Genomic DNA, 24,230 nt, shown 5'->3' with positions numbered 1-24,230 from the left:
CTAAGTATTTCAAATGACAAGAAGAAATATGTCTAAGACAAGAATGTCACAAATAAAAATCAAAAGAAGTAGAGCTTAATCGAAAGAATGACAAATCAACACTAGAAGCTGCAACATCTGGAACTTTCAGCTCTTCTAATACATATAGTCCCCCTGCCTACAACCTATCCTAATTAACTTCTGGGATGACAGATCCTGCACATAACAAGAAGATGAACTAAAAGAAACTAAGAAACCAGAGTCACATAATTAACCAACCGAGACAAGATTCAAAGTAAGAATAAGAATATGATATACATTAGACATATATAAATTAGACATACAAATAGAGCCAACACCAACTAATAACATGGGAGAACCATTAGCGGTCATGACCGACACAGAGGGTGATGAATTTATAGATATAAAAGAATTGGCATTAGGTGACATATGATGTGAAGCTTCAGAATCAAGGATCCAGATAGGGGAATGTATACATGAGGTACCACTAGAGGGCAAACCTATGTGAGAAGAGACAGACATGGCATGTGCCTAAGATGCAAGGAACTTCTGAAACTGTTTGGTAAGAGTAGCACCAAAATAATCACCATAACCACCTCCAAAAGCACCACCCCTGCCACCATAGCCACCACTACCATAGCTACCTCCATCATAACCACCACCACCACCACCACGAAATTCATACATTCGATCAGTAGCATAATTAACTCTAACCATCCGGCCATAAACATCCTTTCCATCCATGCCACTAATGGCAGTAGAGACTTCTTCGCTAGAAGTAAATGTCACAAATCCAAACCCCTTGGACCGTCCAGTTTCCCTATCCATGATAAGAACCACTTCACCGAAACTAATAAATACTTCTCTCAGACTTTGATCATTTGTGTCATATGAAAGTCCTCCAACAAAAACTTTTGAGGATGGCATCCACCTTGTTGTTTGAAATAATGGATTGGAAGTTACAGATTTCTTTAAGATATTACCAATTCTATTTACAAAAGTCATTCTTACGCCGAGGATTCATAGAGGTCGACAGCTCTCCGCAGCCACGACTCAACAGTCATATTTTTTGGTCATCAAGTAGACTTAAATAATTCAAAATCTGATCCCCACCATTCAAAATGTAGCCCTGGATGTGAGGAACATTCTCTCAAAGTTTTAAGGTGATCCAACAATTGAAACTCAAGAAAATACAATTCATCTACAACCGCCTCAAAGAATTCTGAAAATAAAACTATTCCACGATTCACTAATAGAGGAGATGAGGAGATGGATTGGCTTTGATACCATGAGAACCAAGCAAAGAATGCATATAGAGTGTAAAAGGCAACAAAGCGAAGGAGAGAAAGAGGTAGCCGTAAAAAGGAGGCTAGCAAATTGTATTGCGAAAACTAAGATTTACAAAGGAAAAGGAAATATAAATAGACAATAAAAATAATAATAAAAGACTAGTCTACCCTTATATAATAATAATTTATCATATACTAACACTGGCAATGTGTTATGGCAGGGTATGCACCCATTTTTGAGTTGTACAAGCCCAAACCATGTACTTATAGGAGCATGCCTTGTTATGACCTACTATCAAGGTCATACTTACAGGGGACTAGGGTCTATAGTCCTTAGGGGATTAGACTTATCATGTAGAGGTAGATAAAGATCCACGTTATTTTGAGGGGTGATCTGAATGTGCTAAGCTCGGACGTAGAGTAGATCGAATCATTTTAATGCCTAAAGGTGTCGAGGTGAGACACTTTGCCATCTAAAATATATTAGTGCCATGAAAGGTTGAGAGGGAGATCACTGAAATCTCAAGTAGTATGTACTATGATTTTGATGTGTTATCAAATAGGTTTAAGTTAGGTTTTGTTGTATATATATATATATATATATATATAAGTGTTTAGAGACTTATAAAAATATATAGGTATACCTGATGGCTCAGGATCTAATGGAGTACAATGAAGGATGGTATGAGATATCCGAGGGATCAGAAAGGACGAGGAGTATTGGAAACATCTAAACTTGAAGTAGAAGATGTAAGCATATAAGAGGATGACACGGGGCGATGCATCCAAGAAATAAGAGACTTGGCAGAAGAGTAATATAGTGGAGCAGTAAGGATGCACAAAGAGTGAACCAAGATACTCGGTACATCTGAGAGACGAGAAGTTGAAAGGAAGAATACTTAGGTGAACTAGTGAGTTGAGTTGATTAAATTGTACTCAAGACGAGAGTAGAAGCTCAACTTAGGTGAACTTAGTCATAGTTGACTTATGTCAAAGTTCCGAGCAATGAAAAATGAATCCAGTTGATCTATGCACTATGTACTTATATGTTGAATAGGTCTAAGATTCGAGTAGTTTGGGTGGTTCGGGCAACTGGAGAGACCTCCAAACAACTAGAAGCACATGTGAAGCACATATCTAGATGAGTCAGTCAGAGATCTATATTGACCGAGTGTTTGGGCGACTGGAGATAATCCCAATGATTGAAAGTGTGTCAAGTTAGCTAAATAAAATAAAGGGTGACTTATTCATGGATGAGGTCAAGGCACATCTGGGCAACCTAAGATGGTTCAAGCGACCTGAAGGGTGCCAAGTCATCGAGATCAAATGGTGGCTTATTCGTGAATAAGAGAATGACAACTGACTCATAAGATCCAAGCAACTAGAGCTTCTGGGCCACCTGAGTAGTGCCATGCCAGCAAGTTGACAATTGGAAACCAAAGGCTATAATAAAAGTCTTAAGGCTTGAAGAACATATATCACACTTTGAATACTTCTGTTATAAGCCTCTTTCTTTTATCCTATTGTACCAAATTGTGTATAAGAAGTTTCTCCACCTTTGACATTTTACCATAGAGGAGAAAGTTAGTTGATGACATCATGCATAGGCCTTAGAGTAGCAAATCCTCAGGAGTTGTTAACCAAATAAAAAACTGTCTCCTCTTTCTGCTTTATGTATTATCCTTACTAAATGATTAGTAAGAGAAAGATAGAATATTTTATATGCAGGTTTTCTATTCACCCCTCCCCTTCTATCAATCTAAAGTGTCCACTGCACTATCAATTAGTATCAAAATAGGTTCTCTCTAAAGGACTAATCACCGACTGAGCATTAGTTCGAGAGGATCGAGTAGTATTTGAAGAAGATGTTCAAATTGTGTATTCAACCACCTAAATTTGAAGGTAAATTTGTGCCATAGAAAAGGAGAATAGAAGTGTGGTTCAAGACTGATTTTGATGTTTTTTAGCAATTGCATACGGATGGAAAATTTTAAAAGATGGGAAGGGAAGAACCCTATAAAAGAAGAAATGGACAAAACAATAATAGAAATTAGGAAATGTAACAAGAAAGGTATATAATTTACTATTTAAATTTTACCTAATAATATTTTGAGTCATATAGGTGATTATAAATATGCCTAGGAATTATGGCATAAAGTTATCAAGTTTCATGAAAAAAAAAAGACGAAGAACTAGAAGTTCCACAAGAATAAGAAGAAAAGGAAGCACCATAATCATTTAAAGAGGATGCGAGATCATATTCAATAGATGAGTCATGTGAAAAACCTTTTGTTTCTCCAAGATGTGAAGAGGAACAAATTTCAATAACGGAGGAGATCTCAAAAACTCAAACATAAATTTCTTCGATTAACGTCAAGAACAAAGATCATATTGTGTGCTTCAGATGTGGACATAGAGGTCATTGCAAAAATCGATGTGAAATCAAGTAGAAAAAGGAAAATCATAAGGTAGCCTCTAAACCTAGTGATTTACAATTTTTCCATAATCAAAATTGTAGAGAAATGAAGCAAAATGGTACAAAGATCACATAAGTTGTTTCACATACACAGAAAGGGATCACTATCACACTAAGTGTCCAAATGGAAAGGTTGTAATGAAAAAATTAAATACCGAAAAAAGGGGGAGTTCTAACAGTAAAGAAGAAGGTATCATCACCCTATCTATGCTTAAAAACGAAATTTATTTCTTCCAAGCATGGTTCATATGAGTCCGTGTTTATTGTTGGTGCATTTGACACCATGCATTTGACACTAATGATCAAACCTGAGTTTTGATTAATGACAAATAGATTCAAGTTAGATGTGTTGTTGATCTAACATTCTTACTAAGTGTGCAAGGTTGACTAATTTGATGGGTCAAGAGAACCTGACAATAGGTAGGAAGTCCAAATGTGGGATTCTGGCAAGAGGTCGAGATCCTTGATTCTTGATGGGAGGAAGTCTAGATGTGTGATTCCGGTAGGAGATCGGGATGTTCGATTCCGGTTGGCAAAGTCTGAATGTGAGATTTCAGCAGGAAGGCCTAGTGGGTCAGATTGGACATCTAGGAGCTAACTCGACATTTGGTAAGTGAAGGTAAGTCACTGGAGAAGAGTGACTAAGTAGGACCCGTCCCGGTTGAGGGGACAGTAGATGTCGGTCCAATTTAGGTCCATTTAAAAAATCTAAATTGAGACCTTGATTAAATCTTAGTATGGAGGACATGGTCTAAGTCATAAATTAATTAAAATTATTATTGTGTTAATCTTGTTTTGCAGGTTAAATATCTTTGGATTGGACTAACACTTGTTACAGGGAAAAGGGAGCATAAAAAGCCTTAGGTGAACAGTACTCGAAACGTCTTCCAAGCGACGAAAGGCGTCTTTAGTATTGTTCATGGAAGGCGCCTTCGGGAGCTTGGAAGGCGCCTTCCAACAGATAAAATCAGACTTCATTGATGATAAGGAGTAACTCTTTGCTAGATAAGATTTTACCTATAAAAGGCACCTTCAGGGCTATGGAAGGTGTCTTCCACACTCTATAAAATAGATGCTCAACCAAGGCTTTCAAATCATCAATTCTACAAGCTTCTACGCGTTCGATTGGGGTTCCGACTTCTCTGGCTTCCTGCTGTTACCTTGCTATAAATTTGTTAAGCCCAACTGAGGAGCCCTCCAACACTGAGCTCGAGCCAACTATCTACAAAAGAGTGTTGGGTAATGAAGTTTAAATTCTATACTTAATTATTGTAAAAGGGAAATTATAGTGTGTTGCACTTGTTCTTATTCTTTTGTACTCGATCTTCTCTTCTGACGGTTCTAGGAGAGGTTATTAGTGGATTACCCATCGATAGGTCTGCAGGACCTGAGTCTTAGAGTAGGAGTCGTCAAATGCTCTGAACCAAGTAAAATCGAACAATTGTCCTTTTACTTGCCTTTTGATTTCATGTTTTTCTGTTGTGTACTTTAATTTTAAAACAAAAAGAAAATATTTTTCAAAATCACGTGATTCACTTCCCCTCTCACATGCATCTCGATCCAACAAGTGGTATCAAAGTCCTGTTAACTCTAAATTGGTGCAACCAACAATCAAGTTAGGGGAATTATTTTTTTTGGATTTCAGTTTTTCATATTTTATTTGAATTGATAACATTTACCTTTTCAAATAAATCTTTCTCATTCGGTTTTAACTCAAAGTTGGTGCAACACCACTTATGTTCTCGATATTTATTTTCACCTCAAACTCTACTAATCCAAGACCTAGTCTTGCGATATTTTTTTTTTATTTTTTTGCAAGATATTTCAAATGTCCCAACTTGAGGGATATAGCACATCTCATCCTCCTCTCTTCAATGGAAATGACTTCCTGTATTGGAAGAAGAGAATGGAGGTCTACTTGAAGACGGGCATCGAGCAATGGTTTACCATCTGACGAGGGTACCAGACGCCTGTAGATGAAGTAACTAAAGTACCACTCGATCCAGAAAGATAGAACCCAGATGATAAAAAGAAGACCCGGATCAACTCAAAGGCATTGAACACGATCTAGTGCAGACTCACAAAAAAAAGAACTCAACCGAGTCAGCCCGTAAGAAAACACAAAGGAGCTATGGGACAAGCTCATTGAATTACACGAAGGAACCAATGATGCCAAGGTAACTAAACGAGACCTCCTTCTAAATGCTTTATTTAATATTAAAATGCAAGACGGAGAACCAGCAAGAGAACTACACACAAGGATCAATGATATTCTCAATGGCTTGCACATGATCGAACATCAACTTGAGAGTCGTGACGTTATAAGGTACACTTTGTACTTGTTTCTCGAACCTCACTATAGCCATCAATCGTAGATGCCTATAAAGTTTTAAGGAATCTATTAAAGTTAAAATTAGATGAACTAATTTGTGAATTAGAGTTGCACGAACAAACTAACTCCACAATGGTCAAGAAAGGAATTACACTTCTTACAGCTATTTCAAAGGGAGCTAAACCCGAAATGGAAACTGAGTCCAACTCAGAATCAGATGAAGAAGAGCAGCTAGTGAACATGGTAAGGAAGATGTTCACTAAACGCAAGAAAAACTTCACCAAATGTGACATGAAGAAGATGTCCAAGTCTGCATCCAACAACTCAAAGGTGAACATCATATGCTATGACTGCAACAAGAAGGGGCACTTCAAACATGAATGCCCAAACGAAGACAAGATCAAGAAGACAAAGTAAGAGAAAGCACTTAAGGCGACTTGGAATGAGTCTTCCTCGGATGGATCGGAAGCTGACAAACCAAAGCAAACTAGCTACCTTATGCTGATGACAATCAGAGGCAAATCGAATTAAGAAGAAGAGTCTGAATACGAGTCGAGCAACGGATCTGTATCCTATTTAGATGAACCAACTTGGGGAATATTTAATTATACCATAAATTTTTTTAAAAATTATTTCTTGCTTAAATAAAAAATTAAAAAAACTGAGGAATATGCTAAACTCCTCCTTAAAGAAAATAACTGTTGGTTGCTACTCGGAAAGCCTAGAGGTTCCACTGTACAAAAATTTTGTACAAAGGTCTGAACCTTTTCCTAGCTACCATGTGTTCTTTTAAATTAAATTTTGGATCGCCTACGGAACTTAACACGTTTGATCCAAAATTTAATCTATTTGTTCTTTTAGGTTTTGACTTGGGTCTCCTGCGGAACTTAACACGTTCGACCCAAATCACCTTAAGTTATTAATTCCATTAAATATTAATTTCCATAATCGGTTCCCAGTACTGACGTGGCGAGGCACATGGCCTTCTTGGATATGGGAGCAACCACCACCGACTAGACAAAACCTTTTATAGAAAGCTAATATTTAATTTCCTAAAATAACTTTAGGTTAACCGAAAAGAACAATCAAATCACAAGGAAAAGAAAAACAAAAGAACACAACATCGAAAAAATATATTCGAAATTCTAGAATCGTAAGCCTCTTGTATTTGGTATTATTTCCATAAATAATTAGTATGATGCGGAAAGAAAAATTACTAGTTATACCTTGTAGAAAAACCTCTTGATCTTCTACTGTATTCCTCTTCTAATCTCGGACGTTGTGTGGGCAACGATCTTCCAAGATGAGAAACCACCAACCACCTTCTTCTCCTCCTAGCTAGGTTCGGCCACAAAAAATAAAGCTTCACCAAGGAAGAAGAAAAAACACCAACCAAGCTCCAAGAGATGCAAGCTTTCTCTCCTTCTTCTTCTTCTTCTCCAAGTAGTATCCGGCCTCCACAAGAGCTCCAAGCAATAGAGAATTTCGGCCACCACAAAGAGGAAGAAAGGGAGAAGATGTTGGCCGACCACACCAAAGAATAGGAGAGGGAGAATAATAGAGATCGTTCACCATGAAGTCTTCTCTACCCCCTCTTTTATAATCCTTGGTCTTGGCAAATAAGGAAATTTAATTAAAAACTTCCTTAATTCTTTTGCCATGAAAAGGAAAAATTTATTTAATTAAAATAATTTTCCTTTTCTTAATTTACATGGCCGGCCACCCCAAAGCTACAAACAAGGAGAGTTTTAATTAATTAAAACTTCCTAATTTGTCTCCAGAAATTTATAAAATTTCTTCAATAATTTAATACCTTCATGATTGGTTTATAAAAAGGAAATTTAATAAATTAAAATTTTTCTTTTAAACATGTGGATAAAAAGAAAGTTATCTCTAAAAATTAAAATCTCTTTTAATCTACAAATAAGGAAAGATATCAAATCTTTTCTCAATCTTTTATAGAAACTAATAAAAGAGAATTATTAATTTTTAAACTTTCTTTTAAATCATGAACATGGTTAAAAAGGAAAGTTTTCTTAAAATTTAAAATCCTCCTTTAACCAACAAATAAGGAAAGATTTCAAATTTTAAACTCTCTTTTAAACATGTAGATGATTTACAAATAAGGAAAGTTTTTACCAAAAATTAAAACCATCCTTTTAATCTACAAATAAGGAAAGAGATTAATCTCTTCTCTTAATCTTTTGTAGAAAGTTATAAAAGGAAATTTTTAATTTTTAAACTCTCTTTTAAAATCATGATATCCACATAAGAAATAATTTTAATAAAAATCCTTTTAATATTCTAGTGGCCGGCCACCTAAGCTTGGGACCCAAGCTTTGGCCGGCCACCTACTTGACTCATCCACTTGGTCTTGGCCGGCCCTAGCTTGGGTTCCAAGCTAGCTTGGCCGGCCCCATTGGATGGGTAAGAAGGTGGGTATGCGGTGGATATAAATCTCTATATATTAGAGGCTACGATAGGGACCGAGAGGAGGAATTGGTTTTTGTCTCCCGATGAAATTAAGCATCCCGTGTTCGCCCCGAACACACAACTTAATTTCATCAATAATAATTCATTCCACTAAAGAACTATTATTGAACTACCGCACCAATCCCAAATTACATTTTGGGCTCCTTCTTATTATGAGTGTGTTAGTCTCCCTGTGTTTAAGATAACAAATGTCCACTAATTAAGTGAGTTACTGACAACTCATTTAATTAATATCTTAGTCCAAGAGTAGTACCACTCAACCTTATCATTATGTCGGACTAGGTCCACCTGCAGGGTTTAACATGACAATCCTTATGAGCTCCTCTTGAGGACATTATCAACCTAGTATCTCTAGGACACAGTTTCCTTCTATAATCAACAACACACACTATAAGTGATATCATTTCCCAACTTATCGGGTTTATTGATTCATCGAACTAAATCTCACCCATTGATAAATTAAAGAAATAAATATCAAATATATGTGTTTGTTATTATATTAGGATTAAGAGCACACACTTCCATAATACCGAGGTCTTTGTTTCTTTATAAAATCAGTATAAAAGAAACGACCTCAAATGGTCCTACTCAATACACTCTAAATGTACTAGTGTAATTATACAGTCAAGATAAACTGATACCTAATTACACTACGACCTTCTAATGGTTTGTTCCTTTCCATTTTGGTCGTGAGCTACTGTTTATAATTTATAAGGTACTGATAACATGATCCTCTGTGTGTGACACCACACACCATGTTATCTACAATATAAATTAATTGAACAACTACATTTATCATAAATGTAGACATTTGACCAATGTGATTCTTATTACTAGATAAATGTTTATACCAAAAGCTAGGCTTTTAGTATACACCCTAATAATCTCCCACTTATACTAAAAGACTAAGCTTCCATATCTGCTGCCATACATCTGATTCCTAACCCTTCAACATGTCCATCAAAAGCTCTTGCCTTAAGGACCTCGGTGGAAGGATCTATAGGTCATCACCTGATGCAATCTAGGCAGTAACAACTTCTCCTCATTTATACGTTTTCTCGTATTGGGTGGTACTTGCGCTCTATTGTGTTTACTTGCCTTTATAGACTTATGGTTTCTTCGAGTTTGCTACTGCACCAACATTATTACAATAAATTGTAATAATCTTTGGACAAACCAGAAATCATATCTAAGTCTATCTTGAGATTATTGAGTCATTCAGCTTTTATAGCTACCTCAGAGGCTTGCCATATACTAAGCTTCTATGGTGGAGTCCAGAAAAACACCTATGCTTATCACTCTTCCATAGTTATGACTTTACCTCCTAAAGTAAACACAAAACCCCGAGGTTGACTTATTATTGTCCCTATCCGATTGGAAGTCAAAATCCATGCAACCCACAAGGACCAAAATAACTGTCTTGTAAGCTAGCATATAATCTCTAGTGCCTCTAAGGTACTACAATATATGCTTTACTGCAGTCCACTGTCCTTGTCCAGGGTTACTTTGATATCTGCTAACTATGCCTTTGGCAAAACAGATTTCTGATCTCGTACATAGCATACATTAGGCTTCTAATAGCCGAAAGAACCGCTTTATTTCCTTTATCTCCTTTGATGTCTACAGAGACATATCTTTAGATAAAGTTACTCCATCCTTAAAAAGTAAGAAACCTTTCGAGGAGTTTTGCATGCTTAAACGAGCAAGGATTTTCCGATGTATCAAGCTTGGGATAAGTAAAATATATTTTTCTTTCGATCCCTTATTATTTTGATCTCAAAAATATATACATTCTCCCAAGTCCTTTATATCGAATTATTTGGACAACCATACCCTTACTTCTGACAACATTTTGATATTGTTTCCAACTACCAAAAATGTTATCTACGTATAGTACAAGAAATACCACCACGCTTCCATCACACCTTTTGTATACACAAGACTTATCCAGTTACTAAATAAATCCATAGATCTGGATTACTTTGATAAACCGGATGTTCCAAGACCTTGAAGCTTTGCCTCAGTCCATAGACTGATTGAGCTTACACAAGATGCTCTTAGCCCTTTGCAATGAACCCTTCTGGTTGCTTTATATGGATGCTTTCTTCAAAACTTCCATTAAGGAATGCTGTCTTGACATCCTCTTGCCAAATAGATAAAAGAATCCGGATAAACTTAAGCATGACTACCAGTGAAAAAGTTTCCTTTTTCATCAAGCCTTGCTTTGAAAGTTACTACCTTCCTGTCTATCCCTCTTTTCCTATTATAGACCTTTTTATACCCAACGGCTTTTACACCATTTGGTGATTCTACAAGCTTCCAGATTTTATTAGAATACATATATTCTAATTCTTTTATTCATTACTCTTTGCCAAGATGCTGCATCTTTATCTTGGAGTGCTTCATCATATGACCGGAGATCAGGTTCATGCCCTCCAGGGATCGAGTCCAAAAAACTCTCCCAAAACATGAACCTATTTAGGTTGCATAACAACCCTCCCACTACAATAAGACACTTTCTATAATTATGTATCAATTTGTGATACGTGTTGCAGTTTTCTTGTGGTATCTCATCTTGTACAGTTGGTACTAGGTTAGACATGTCCTTTATTATTTCCTTAAGAACAAATTTACTTATGAGCACGTGGTTCATTATATAGTCCTTTTCTAAAAATCAGTCATTGATGCTAACAATGACCTTCTGATTTTTAAGACTATAAACTTACTTTTGTTTATCTAGGATAACTTACAAACAAGTGAACTCCTATCCAACTTATCATTGTCTCTCTTTAACATATGTGCTGGATTACCCGAATCCGAATATGCTTCAAAATAGGTTTTCACCTATTCAGTAATTCTATATGAGTAGAGAGTTCTAACTTGGAAGGTACTATGTTCACTTTCGTTATCAGAGTTTATCCTTAAAACAAATTTGGTAATTTTCTAAATAACTCATCATCTATCTAATTATTTCATAAGAGTCCTTTACCTTCTTTCTACTACACCATTCTGTTGGGGTGTTAGTTGGGATTGAATCCCTACTTTTGATAAGTGACTCCTAAATTCTCCCAAGAGGTACTTGCCACTACGATCTTACCATAGTGACATTTACTTTAACATTTCTCCGCATCAGCCTTGTACTCTTTGAACTAATCAAAGTACTTAGTCTTGCAGTACATTAAGTAAATTTATTTGTATCTTGAATAGTTGTCTATAAAATAGATGAAATATTCAATACTACCTCTTGTCTGGATAGTCATAGGATCACACAAATCAGAATGAACCGATTTCAACATATCTTTGACTCCATACCCCTTGGACTTAAAAGCTTCTTGGTTATTTTCCTTCCAAGTAAGACTCGCAGGTTGGAAAGATTTCCACTACTAATGAACCCAAAAGTTCATCAGCTTCCAATGAATCCTACTTAAGTTAATATAACCTAGCCTTAGATGTCAAAGATATAATTGGTTCATTTTCGAAGGTTGCTTTCTCTTAAGTTAGAAGATGTGTTATTAATTTCCATTTGTTGCATCATGGGAGTTATTGGATTATAAATTGTCAACCAATCATACCAGAATAGATAACTTGCCTATTTTTCTTGATAACAACTTTGTTATCAAAATAGACACAATATCTATTCTATAATAGTTTAGAAACTGAAATCAGGTTCTTTCTAAACTTAGTATGTAAAGACAATTCCTAATAATCCAAATTTTATTCCTATTAGAGAATAAACCTCTCCCACTGCAACAGCTGCTACTTTTGCAATAGTGCCCATGTGGACTGTGTTTTTTATTTTCATTTAGTTGACGGGTATCCTGGAACCCTGCAATGAATTGCAGACATGATCAGTGGCTCCCATATCTACACACCAGGTACCGGTAGATAACTCCTCTAAACATGTATCAACTAATGAATAAAATACACCTATATTGTTCTTAGTTCTAAGAGGACAGTCTACCTTAATGTCCAAATTCTATTTCCAATCAATTATAATTGGGATCACTAAGTCTATCCTAAAGTATATCAGCTAGGGATTGACCATCTTCCTAAGAATCACAAAAATATTTGGTTAAGACCAACTCCTTAAAAATCCCCATGAATTTTGTATGCCACGTTAGTGTGGACGTATACAAATTCAAAGAGAAAATTTTATTTAATTTTATTATCTCGTCAACCTTACTTTATGACGAATAAAATTAATAGTTGGTCTATCTTTAATCAAATATTTGGTCAAGACTCTAAATTTAAAATAATATTGATTCCTCTAACAATACTATTTAAATTTACCAACACCTCAAAACACCGTGAATTTTGCATGCCACGTTAGTGTGGACGTATACAAAATCAACATTTGTAAGAGGAGGGTTTTACCCATTAACTATCTTGTCAACGTAACTTTATGACAAATAAAATTATCTCAACACCGTTAATTTTGTATGCCACGTTAGTGTGGACGATACAAAATCAATCATTTGTAAGAGGGTTTTAACCCTTTAATTTTATTATCTTGTCAACCTAGTTTTATGACAAATTAATAGTTGGTTTCATTTGGTCACACAAATAATAGTAGTGACTCGATGGGAGGATACTATTAGATGTGTCTAAGTGTATACCATTACTTGACACTAAGTCCATTAATAAGATTATGCCCTTCCGTTGGGGAAGATCACACGCCTTAATTAACTTCCTATAGTTATCCAAAATGGAAGTCTGCTCTAGTGATCCGAACAAGCTCATCCGTTATGGAGGAAGGCACTCGAGCCAACGCCAAGCTTGTTTACATCACTTACAAACCAAGAATGGAGACCATGGGATTTACTTAAAAATCCCTCTCCCACTTAGTTATTTATAAATGAGGAATTTTAACTATGCTAGCCTACTAAATATGTAAACCAACATGCACACACAGCACAATATAAAAGCAATAAATAGAAAATCTAATTTTCAACTATTATGGTTTTTATCTCTAGTTGTCCTCCGTGTGTTGTCATCCCAAGCTGCTGCCATATTTGGCCACCGGGTCTAGCTGTCGCATCCATCTTGCTCCTAGTTCCGCTGCGCCTCTGGTCCTTAAAAGGTTCCACGCTTTGCAAGATTCGATCCGCGACATAAATAGAATTTTACATTTTTGATCCTATATTCCATAAAAGGAATGCACATGTATCTAGATCAAAAATAAAATCCTAATCAAACTAAATACAGCTCCTGCTGTATTTTATAATACAATCATGCACACACATATAAATGCCCTTGACATGTCCAAGGGTCCAATCACACACATAATAATTAAAAGCCATAATAGTTGGATCCTGCATCCACAAAGTTAGCACATCCTACTATTAACCTGCCTAAATTATGTATGACATGTGCATAATTAAACTAATACTAAATACACAGAGGCAAAACCCTAGCTCTGATACCAATTGTTGGTTGCTACTCGGAAAGCCTAGAGGTTCCACTGTACAAAAATTTTGTACAAAGGTCTGAACCTTTTCCTAGCTACCATGTGTTCTTTTAAATTAAATTTTGGATCGCCTGCGGAACTTAACACGTTTGATCCAAAACTTAATCTATTTGTTCTTTTAGGTTTTGACTTGGGTCTCCTGCGGAACTTAACACGTTCGACCCAAATCACCTTAAGTTATTAATTCCATTAAATATTAATTTCCATAATCGGTTCCCAGTACTGACGTGGCAAGGCACATGACCTTCTTGGATATGGGAGAAACCACCACCGACTAGACAAAACCTTTTATAGAAAGCTAATATTTAATTTCCTAAAATAACTTTAGGTTAACCGAAAAGAACAATCAAATCACAAGGAAAGAAAAACAAAAGAACACAACATCGAAAAAATATATTCGAAATTCTAGAATCGTAAGCCTCTTGTATTTGGTATTATTTCCATAAATAACTAGTATGATGCGGAAAGAAAAATTACTAGTTATACCTTGTAGAAAAACCTCTTGATCTTCTACCGTATTCCTCTTCTAATCTCGGACGTTGTGTGGGCAACGATCTTCCAAGATGAGAAACCACCAACCACCTTCTTCTCCTCCTAGCTAGGTTCGGCCACAAAAAATAAAGCTTCACCAAGGAAGAAGAAAAAACACCAACCAAGCTCCAAGAGATGCAAGCTTTCTCTCCTCCTTCTTCTTCTTCTCCAAGTAGTATCCGGCCTCCACAAGAGCTCCAAGCAATAGAGAATTTCGGTCACCACAAAGAGGAAGAAAGGGAGAAGATGTTGGTCGGCCACACCAAAGAATAGGAGAGGGAGAATAATAGAGATTGTTCACCATGAAGTCTTCTCTACCCCCTCTTTTATAATCCTTGGTCTTGGCAAATAAGGAAATTTAATTAAAAACTTCCTTAATTCTTTTGCCATGAAAAGGAAAAATTTATTTAATTAAAATAATTTTCCTTTTCTTAATTTACATGGCCGGCCACCCCAAAGCTACAAACAAGGAGAGTTTTAATTAATTAAAACTTCCTAATTTGTCTCCAGAAATTTATAAAATTTCTTCAATAATTTAATCCCTTCATGATTGGTTTATAAAAAGGAAATTTAATAAATTAAAATCTTTCTTTTAAACATGTGGATAAAAAGAAAGTTATCTCTAAAAATTAAAATCTCTTTTAATCTACAAATAAGGAAAGATATCAAATCTTTTCTCAATCTTTTGTAGAAACTAATAAAAGAGAATTATTAATTTTAAACTTTCTTTAAATCATGAACATGGTTAAAAGGAAAGTTTTCTTAAAATTTAAAATCCTCCTTTAATCAACAAATAAGGAAAGATTTCAAATTTTAAACTCTCTTTTAAACATGTAGATGATTTACAAATAAGGAAAGTTTTTACAAAAAATTAAAACCATCCTTTAATCTACAAATAAGGAAAGAGATTAATCTCTTCTCTTAATCTTTTGTAGAAAGTTATAAAAGGAAATTTTTAATTTTTAAACTCTCTTTTAAAATCATGATATCCACATAAGAAATAATTTTAATAAAAATCCTTTTAATATTCTAGTGGTCGGCCACCTAAGCTTGGGACCCAAGCTTTGGCCGGCCACCTACATGGCTCATCCACTTGGTCTTGGCCGGCCCTAGCTTGGGTTCCAAGCTAGCTTGGCCGGCCCCATTGGATGGGTAAGAAGGTGGGTATGCGGTGGGTATAAATCTCTATATACTAGAGGCTACGATAGGGACCGAGAGGAGGAATTGGTTTTGGTCTCCCGATGAAATTAAGCATCCCGTGTTCGCCCCGAACACACAACTTAATTTCATCAATAATAATTCATTCCACTAAAGAACTATTATTGAACTACCGCACCAATCCCAAATTACATTTTGGGCTCCTTCTTATTATGAGTGTGTTAGTCTCCCTGTGTTTAAGATAACAAATGTCCACTAATTAAGTGAGTTACTGACAACTCATTTAATTAATATCTTAGTCCAAGAGTAGTACCACTCAACCTTATCATCATGTCGGACTAGGTCCACTGCAGGTTTAACATGACAATCCTTATGAGCTCCTCTTGAGGACATTATCAACCTAGTATCTCTAGGACACGCTTCCTTCTATAATCAACAACACACACTATAAGTGATACCATTTCCCAACTTATCGGGCTTATTGATTCATCGAACTAAATCTCACCCATTGATAAATTAAAGAAATAAATATCAAATATATGTGTTTGTTATTATATTAGGATTAAGAGCACACACTTCCATATTAACCGAGGTCTTTGTTTCTTTATAAAATCAGTATAAAAGAAACGACCTCAAATGGTCCTACTCAATACACTCTAAGTGTACTAGTGTAATTATACAGTCAAGATAAACTGATACCTAATTACACTACGACCTTCTAATGGTTTGTTCCTTTCCATTTTGGTCATGAGCTACTGTTTATAATTTATAAGGTACTGATAACATGATCCTCTGTGTGTGACACCACACACCATGTTATCTACAATATAAATTAATTGAACAACTACATTTATCATAAATGTAGACATTTGACCAATGTGATTCTTATTACTAGATAAATGTTTATACCAAAAGCTAGGCTTTTAGTATACACCCTAACAATAACATCCTTAAGGAACAACTGAGCTTGATCTCCTTAACTGAGCAAGTTCAAGATAGAAATTTAACTCAAGCTGTAAATCTTGAGGAAAATAATTCTGTCTTGAAAAGTTAATTAAGTTAAAGAGTTAAAAGAATAATTAAAAAGTTTACCTTAGGATCCAATTATCTAAACATTATGCTTAGATTCCAAAGAGTTGTGTACAATAAATCCGGATTTGGATACAAGTCTAAATATACCTTTAAATTATTTTTAACTCTAACTCAAAATAAAAAACTAACTAAAGCTTGGGTTCCAAATGTCACGCCCCAGAGGAGTCCCCGCCAGATAAAAATCCGGCAGCATCTCCCCTGTACGGTGACAATTGAAGCAATACATACATACATCACAACATATAAACATAAACATCTATATAACCATCAGCCCACACGGCTGGAATATATACACAAAATAGAAACAACATAACACGCAATTTATATTACACAGCCTACTCAGCTAGACATAAATTAATAAAACAACCACGCAGTATAATAAGCCCACAAGTCTAAAAGTAAATACACAACCACACAGTATGATAATAACCTACACAGCTGAACGTAAACGCAGCGGAAAATCATAAAATAATACGAATGTAAAACCAACAAAGTCACTAACCAAAAATACTTGCGACTACCACACTAGACTCCAAAATCCACATCGACTTATTGAAAAGCAAAATGCGCAAAGTCACTATGTAACCAAATAGCAATAAAATCAAAAAGTAACTGTCCTCGAGTGTGATGTGGGACTGGCAGCCGGGACTCTCCAAGCAACTTCTCAACCATCTGCCTGTTACCTGGTGAAGGCAAACCAATTTACGAGGTGGTGAATATTGGAACTCAGCGGGTAAAGATAAGATAGTGCATGAACAAAATGAACCAATAGAGAATGCCAAAAGGAATACAGTCTCATAAGAAGAATAGTAGATACTAAAATAGAATCATAATAAATACTCATACCTGAAATCATATCCTAGGTTAGTAAAAGAAGGTCAGAAGTAGTACTAATCTGCTACAGTACTGCTCATAACTACAGAGGTAATAAGCAAGGTATATATAAATTTCCAATGAATAAACCAATGTCTAAACATCTACAATGAGAGTATATCTCAACATAAGTAAGCATATCAGCATAAGTGAACAACAGCAGTAAGTAAGCAATAACAACATATGTAAACAGCAGCAGCCAAAGCAAGTATAACAACAAACAGCGTATGCACTGTAACACCCACGAAATTTTAAGATAAGTATATGGATAGTATTTTCTTTAGAGCATGAAAGTAAGAGGAATCAAAAAGAAATAATAGAAATAAAAAGAGGTGAGGTCAAAGATTGAACCTTGAACCTCCCACAAATAATGAAGATAAATTGATGTATGATAACCACTAGGATAATGAATAATACATGGATAGGAAGGAATGGAAAATTTATTTAAAGGAGAGGAGAAAATAAAAGAAAACTAAGAAAAGAGCAAGAGAAAACCAAGTGAATTACCTCCTCTTCCTCTTGGTTAAGAGAAGAAGCAAGCAAAAGGTGAATTGCCTTCCTCTCCTCTCTCCCTTCTCATTTTCGTGGGAATTAAAGTGAAGTAAAGGGGGGGAATGAATGGGGACAAGAATCCTTCCCATGTTGAATAAAAGGGATTTGAGGAGAAAAGAGAAAGAGAAATTCTAAAATTTTCTTCTTCCTCATCCTCCTTCCTTTCTCCACCGAGAACTAGAGCCCTCCTCCCTCATCTCTCCAAAAGCCAAGTTTAGGTTTTCTCTCTAAGGGAAAACAAATACTAGCAAGGAGTCTCAAGGTCTACCTCATACAAGAAGAAGAAAAACAAAAAGGGAGATAAGGAAGAGAAACTTCTCCTCCCTCCTCACAAGGGTACCACTTCCTTAAGGATCAACAAGCGAAAACTAGGTAAGCTTCCCTCACCTGTGGTACAATAGCTCATGTGGTTTTCATGAAGATAGATTGCTTAAAAACCTAGGGTTGCTTCATGGAGATTTCGGCCAAGACAAAAAGAAGGATCTAAGGAATTTTTAAGACCTAACTAGATATCCTCATCATATTTCTTGTGACATGTATCTTATGGTAGGAGGTTAACCTAATGTTTCTATGCTAGAATGTTTAGTTAGAACTTAAATTCATGATCCTAGACTTTCGGCCAAACATGAACAAAAGAACTAGGTAAGCTTAAGACTCAAACTAAACATGTTCCCCTTTGTTCTTATGATATGTACCCTATGTTAATGGTGTTGTTAACATTTTCTCCTACTTGTATGTTGATTAGAACTTATTTTCATGCTCATGAACATTCGGCCATGGTAGATCTACGGGCCTAAAAGAGTTTTAAACCTAAAACTAAGCATGTCATGATTTCCCTAAGATAGGATATGAAGCTAATATGATATGCCCATGTTTATATGTTGATTTGAACTCTATTCCATGCTTATGAAGATTCGGCCATGTTAAGATTTGAGGCCTAGGAAAGTTTAAAACAAGTCTAAGATGCTCATGACCTTCTTGATGAAATGATATGGAACTAACTTGATGTTCTTATGCTTGTTGGTTGCATAGAAATTTGGTTACATGCTCTATAACTTTCGGCCACACAAGGTTTTAAGACCTAGGATGCTTAGAACTTAAACTAAGTTTGCTCATGTTGTTCCTTGTAATAAATTCCATGCAATTTGTGTAGGGTTTCCATGCTTTTTATGTCACATGAAAACTAGTCTATGTCTTACATGTTTCGGCCACCATTAGTTTAAGGGCTTAGAGAACTTAGAACCCAACTTAGATATGCTCATGATGGTTCTTGTAATAAATGCTATGAAAGTTGTTGATGGTTTCCATGCTCTTATGCCACTAGAAACCTAGTTTCCATGCTTAACAAGTTTCGGCCACCTTAGATTTAAGGGCTTAGGAAGTTTGGAACTTAAACTAAATGTGCTTATGATATTCCTCATGATATGTGTTATGATATTGATTTAAGGTTCAACACTTTCATGCTACTTGTAACCTAGAATCATGCTTGCTAGGGTTCGGCCATGATAAGGTTAAAAGCTTAGAGAACTTAGAACCCAAACTAAACATGCTTAAATTGTTCCTTATGATATATGATATGACATTAGTTTAGGGTTTACATGTTTGCATGTTGCTTATAACCTAATTTGATGCTTGATGAGTTTCGGCCATGACATAAGTAAAAGACCTAGGAAGCTTAGAACCCAAACTAAACATGCTCAAGGTGTTCCTTATGATATTTGATAAGATAATGGTTTAGGGTTCACATGCTTTTATGTTGCTTGCTAACCTATGCTACAACTACATGTTTCGGCCACTACATGATATTAGGGTTAGAGACCTAATTATGATTTCCCATGTGCCTCTCATGCAATGTTTTATGATATGATAAGAATATGCCATGCTGTTATACTCATTTATGTATGCTTATGACCTATGCATGATGATGTGCTATGTGCCCAAATTTATGATATGCTATGTGCCCAAATTTATGATATGCTATATGCCCAATTTATGATATGCTATGTGCCCAAATTTATGATATGCTATGTGCCCAAGTTTATGATATGCTATGTGCCCAAGTTCATGATGTGCTGTGTGCCCAATTATGCATGTGATCATGATGTGCTGTGTGCCCAAATTCATGATGTGCTGTGTGCCCAATTACACATGCTTTATGTTATGCCTAAGAGTTGCTTCCCTATCAGTTGGGACTAGGAGCACTCTTCATGATATGAATATGACATGAATGATAGGTTAAGAATTATGATATGTATGACATGCTACTTTACTTTTAAGGCTTGTACCAAGAGTGGGCTCCATAAGCGCCCCGGGGTCGATGGACTAAGAAACGTTCCTCGTTAGGGATGGGCTCCTAAGTGCCCCTAGGTCGATGGACTAAGAAAAGGGCCTAGTGTTGGGTTTCTCGGGCCGCGAAAACCGCCTTTTCGCGTCGCGGAAACCCCGAAACCCCCTAGCCGTTGGATCCGTGCGAAGAAAAATTTCGGAAAGTACGAGTACGTGTTTCAAACTTCAATCTATAGTAGATCTACAAAGGAAAAACATTTTTATACCTTCAATGCGTGCCCTTCGCAATCCCGCAAGTCCAAGGTACGCCGGATCTCGAAGTTGTCAACGTAGACAACTCTCTAGTGATATCCACACGAACAAGAAGTGTTCTCTAACACTCAAGGATGGAGAAGAGAGCACCCCAAGTGTGCTAGCACTTTCTAGGGCTCTCGGGTAGGATTTGAAAAGAAGAAAAAGAGAGGATGCAAAAAAAATCTCATACACTCAAGAAGTAGTATCCTCCTTTGTGACCTTCAACCTTCCTTATTCTTTTGGACTCACTCAACCACCTTCTCCTTTGATGAAAGCTCACAGCAACCATAGCAAGGAGGAAGAAAGGCCAAGGAAGAAGATGATAGAATGAATGCACACATCAATACACAAAAACAAAAACTTCAACTTCCACACTACATTAGTGTGGTCGGCCACACCATGTAACCTCCCTCATTAATGTGGCCGGCCACATTAAATGGCATGAGATGTGTAACCTCCATTAGGTGGCATACCTCATGAGGTGGAGATGATGTGGCAATGTTAGTCATGCCATGTAGGATGAGTCAACCTTCATGATGTGGCAATGCATCAAGTCAAACTTGATGTTTCAACTTCCATTTGGTCAAGTCAAAATTGACCAATTTTCTTCCTTATTGAGTTAAATCCAACCTTTGATTCAAGTCAATTTTAATTTAATGAATCTCAATTCATTAATATAAATTGACTCAATGAATCAAATTTAAATTAGACTCATTCAACAATTGAATCTAATTGAGTCTAACTCAATAAGTCTAATTTGAATCCAATCTTTGGTGCATCATATGAACCTAATCCAATTGGTTAATCATATGAACCCAATCTTTATCCACTTGTTCTTTGTGTGTGACCCAATAGGTTCTTGTAACGTTGGCAATATTTCTAAACTCCTTTAGAAAGATAAGCAATGAGCGGCATCTAACAATACATCATTGCTACCCAAGTTACAAGAAATGTTGAGATCCAACATCACCTTGTGACTACTAATTGTGACTCCTCACAATATATGACAAGTGTCCTTCTATCCTAGACATCTAGATTGATCAATATGAGGCATAGACCGTGTCATCCTCTAATCAATCTAAATCTTGAACTCCAAGTAGACACACTAAATCAAATGAGCTTAATATCCTATATTGACTCATTTGGGCATGGACATGCACTTCGTGGTCTCACTCTATCAAAAATACCGATGTCACTCCCGTCATATAGGAGGGATAGATCCCATCTACATCACTCACATCCCTCCGCATAATTCGTTATATACCCAGTAATCGCCTTTATAGTCCACCCAGTTACGGGTGACGTTTGACGAAACTAAAGTACATAACTCCTTATGTAGGGAACCATGGTGACTTCAGGTCTAAGGACTAGTAGTTATACTAATAGCCACATGAGAAAGTATATGACACTCATATAACGATCCATGATACTTTCTCATGGCGGGTCATTCAGTATACATTCTCTAATGCATACCCATGTGTCAACTTGATATCTCTATATCCATGACATGTGAGATCAAGTCATCGAGTTGGCCTACATGCTAGTCTTATTACATTAACATTGTCCCTGAATGTTAATACTCGACTAGGAATAATTTAGAGTAGTGTTCCCTATATCATCTCACTATCGATTCAACCAATCGATTGATATAGGTAAGAACTTTCTACTCTAGGACGTTATTATACTTAGTTTATTTGGCACCAATACAAGTAAGTATAATAACAAAAAAACCAAATACCTTTATTTATATAGAATATGATACAACAAGTCCAAAATACAATCATCAAATGATTGGCTCTAGGGCTCTAGCTAACAATCTCCCACTAGCACTAGTGCCAATCAGTGCAGGCTCTAAGCTCCAATGACCTAGTGTGACCATCATGCTTCCTCTGTGCCAAAGCCTTGGTCAAGGGATCTGCGATGTTAGCCTCTGTAGGTACTCTGCAAATCTTCACATCTCCTCTCTCGATAATCTCTCGAATGAGATGGAAGCGCCGTAGTATGTGTTTGGTCCGCTGGTGTGAGCGAGGTTCCCGTGCTATAGCTCCATTGTTGTCACAATAGAGCTCAATGGGTCAGAATGCTAGGAACCACCCCAAGTTCGGTGTGCGGATCCAAACGCCTCCTTTGCCTCCGATGCAAGAATGTACTCGGTTTTTTGTAGAATCACCATCGTGTCTCGTCAACTCTTCCACTCACACCACCATTAATGCAAAACACGAACCCCGATCGCGATCTATAGTCATCCCGGTTTGCCCGAAGCTAGCATCAACCCTTTACGCCTAGCTCATCATTGCCTCCATATATCAAGAAATATTCTTTAGTCCTTCTTAAGTACTTAAGAATATTCTTGACCGCTATCCATGACTTTCACCGATCGACTGGTATCTGCTCGTCATGCTCAAAGCATACGAGACATCAGGTCGAGTACATAGCATGGCGTACATGATCGATCCTATGGCTGAGGCATAAGGGATCTGATCCATGCGGTCTCTCTCCTCTTTAGAAGAGGGACCTTGAGCTTTCGAAAGACTCATGCCATGTGACATCGGCAGAAATCCCTTCTTGGAGTTCTGCATGGCAAACCGAAGGAGTACTTTGACTTAGGCTAAGCAATCTCTTAGATCTATCTCTATAGATCTGTATCCCTAGAATACGGGATGTCTCACCTAAGTCCTTTATTGAGAAGCAACTCCCTAGCCATGTCTTGACAGACTGAAGCATAGGGATGTCCTTCCCAATGAGCAGTATGTCATCCACATACAATATGAGGAAGACAACTATGTCCCCTACAACCTTCTTGTAGACACAAGGTTCATCTTCATTCTTGATGAAACCAAACTGTTTGATTGCATCATCGAATCGAAGATTCCAGCTCCGAGAAGCTTGCTTTAGTCCATAAATGGACCTATGCAACTTGCATACTCTGCTAGTATGCTGTGGATCTACAAAACCCTCAGGTTGTGTCATGTACACATCCTTAAGTAGGTTTCCATTCAAAAACGTGGTTTTGACATCCATCTGCCATATCTCATAGTCATGGTAGGCTGCAATAGCAAGCATGATCCGAATGGACTTAAACATCTCTACTGGAGAAAAGGTTTCATCATAGTCAATACCATGAATCTGCTTGAAACCTTTAGCTACCAAGCGACCCTTATAGATAAGTCCATCCATGTCAGTCTTTCTCTTAAAGACCCACTTACACCCAATGAGTTTTACCCCTTCAGGTGGATCAACCAAAGTCCATACTTGGTTGGTGTACATGGATTCCATCTCGGATCTCATGGCTTCTAGCCATTTCTCGGAATCTGGTCTCATCACAGCTTCCTGATAGGTGGTAGGCTCATCCTCTATGAGCATAACGTCATCATGGTCAGACAAGAG

General features: G+C 36.6%; 1 protein-coding gene and 1 long non-coding RNA gene across 2 annotated transcripts in view; both read right to left on the bottom strand.

Moving 5' to 3' along the window:
* Positions 1–531: 531 nt before the first annotated feature.
* Positions 532–1,005, bottom strand: LOC121972327 (glycine-rich RNA-binding protein 3, mitochondrial-like). The gene has a single exon (XM_042524008.1). The coding sequence runs from the start codon at positions 1,003–1,005 to the stop codon at positions 532–534; it is 474 nt and encodes a 157-aa protein (XP_042379942.1).
* Positions 1,006–17,219: 16,214 nt separating this feature from the next.
* Positions 17,220–24,230, bottom strand: part of LOC121973233 — a 35,531-nt gene continuing 28,520 nt past the window's right edge. Inside the window, exon 3 of the long non-coding RNA XR_006109433.1 lies at positions 17,220–17,521. This is a non-coding gene — a long non-coding RNA (uncharacterized LOC121973233). The remainder of the gene's footprint in view (positions 17,522–24,230) is intronic.

Source organism: Zingiber officinale, chromosome 4A (genome assembly GCF_018446385.1).
Source record: "Zingiber officinale cultivar Zhangliang chromosome 4A, Zo_v1.1, whole genome shotgun sequence".
NCBI lineage: Eukaryota > Viridiplantae > Streptophyta > Magnoliopsida > Zingiberales > Zingiberaceae > Zingiber > Zingiber officinale.
The sequence above is the reverse complement of the archived record's forward strand: the minus strand, read 5'-3'. Positions and strand labels throughout refer to the sequence as shown.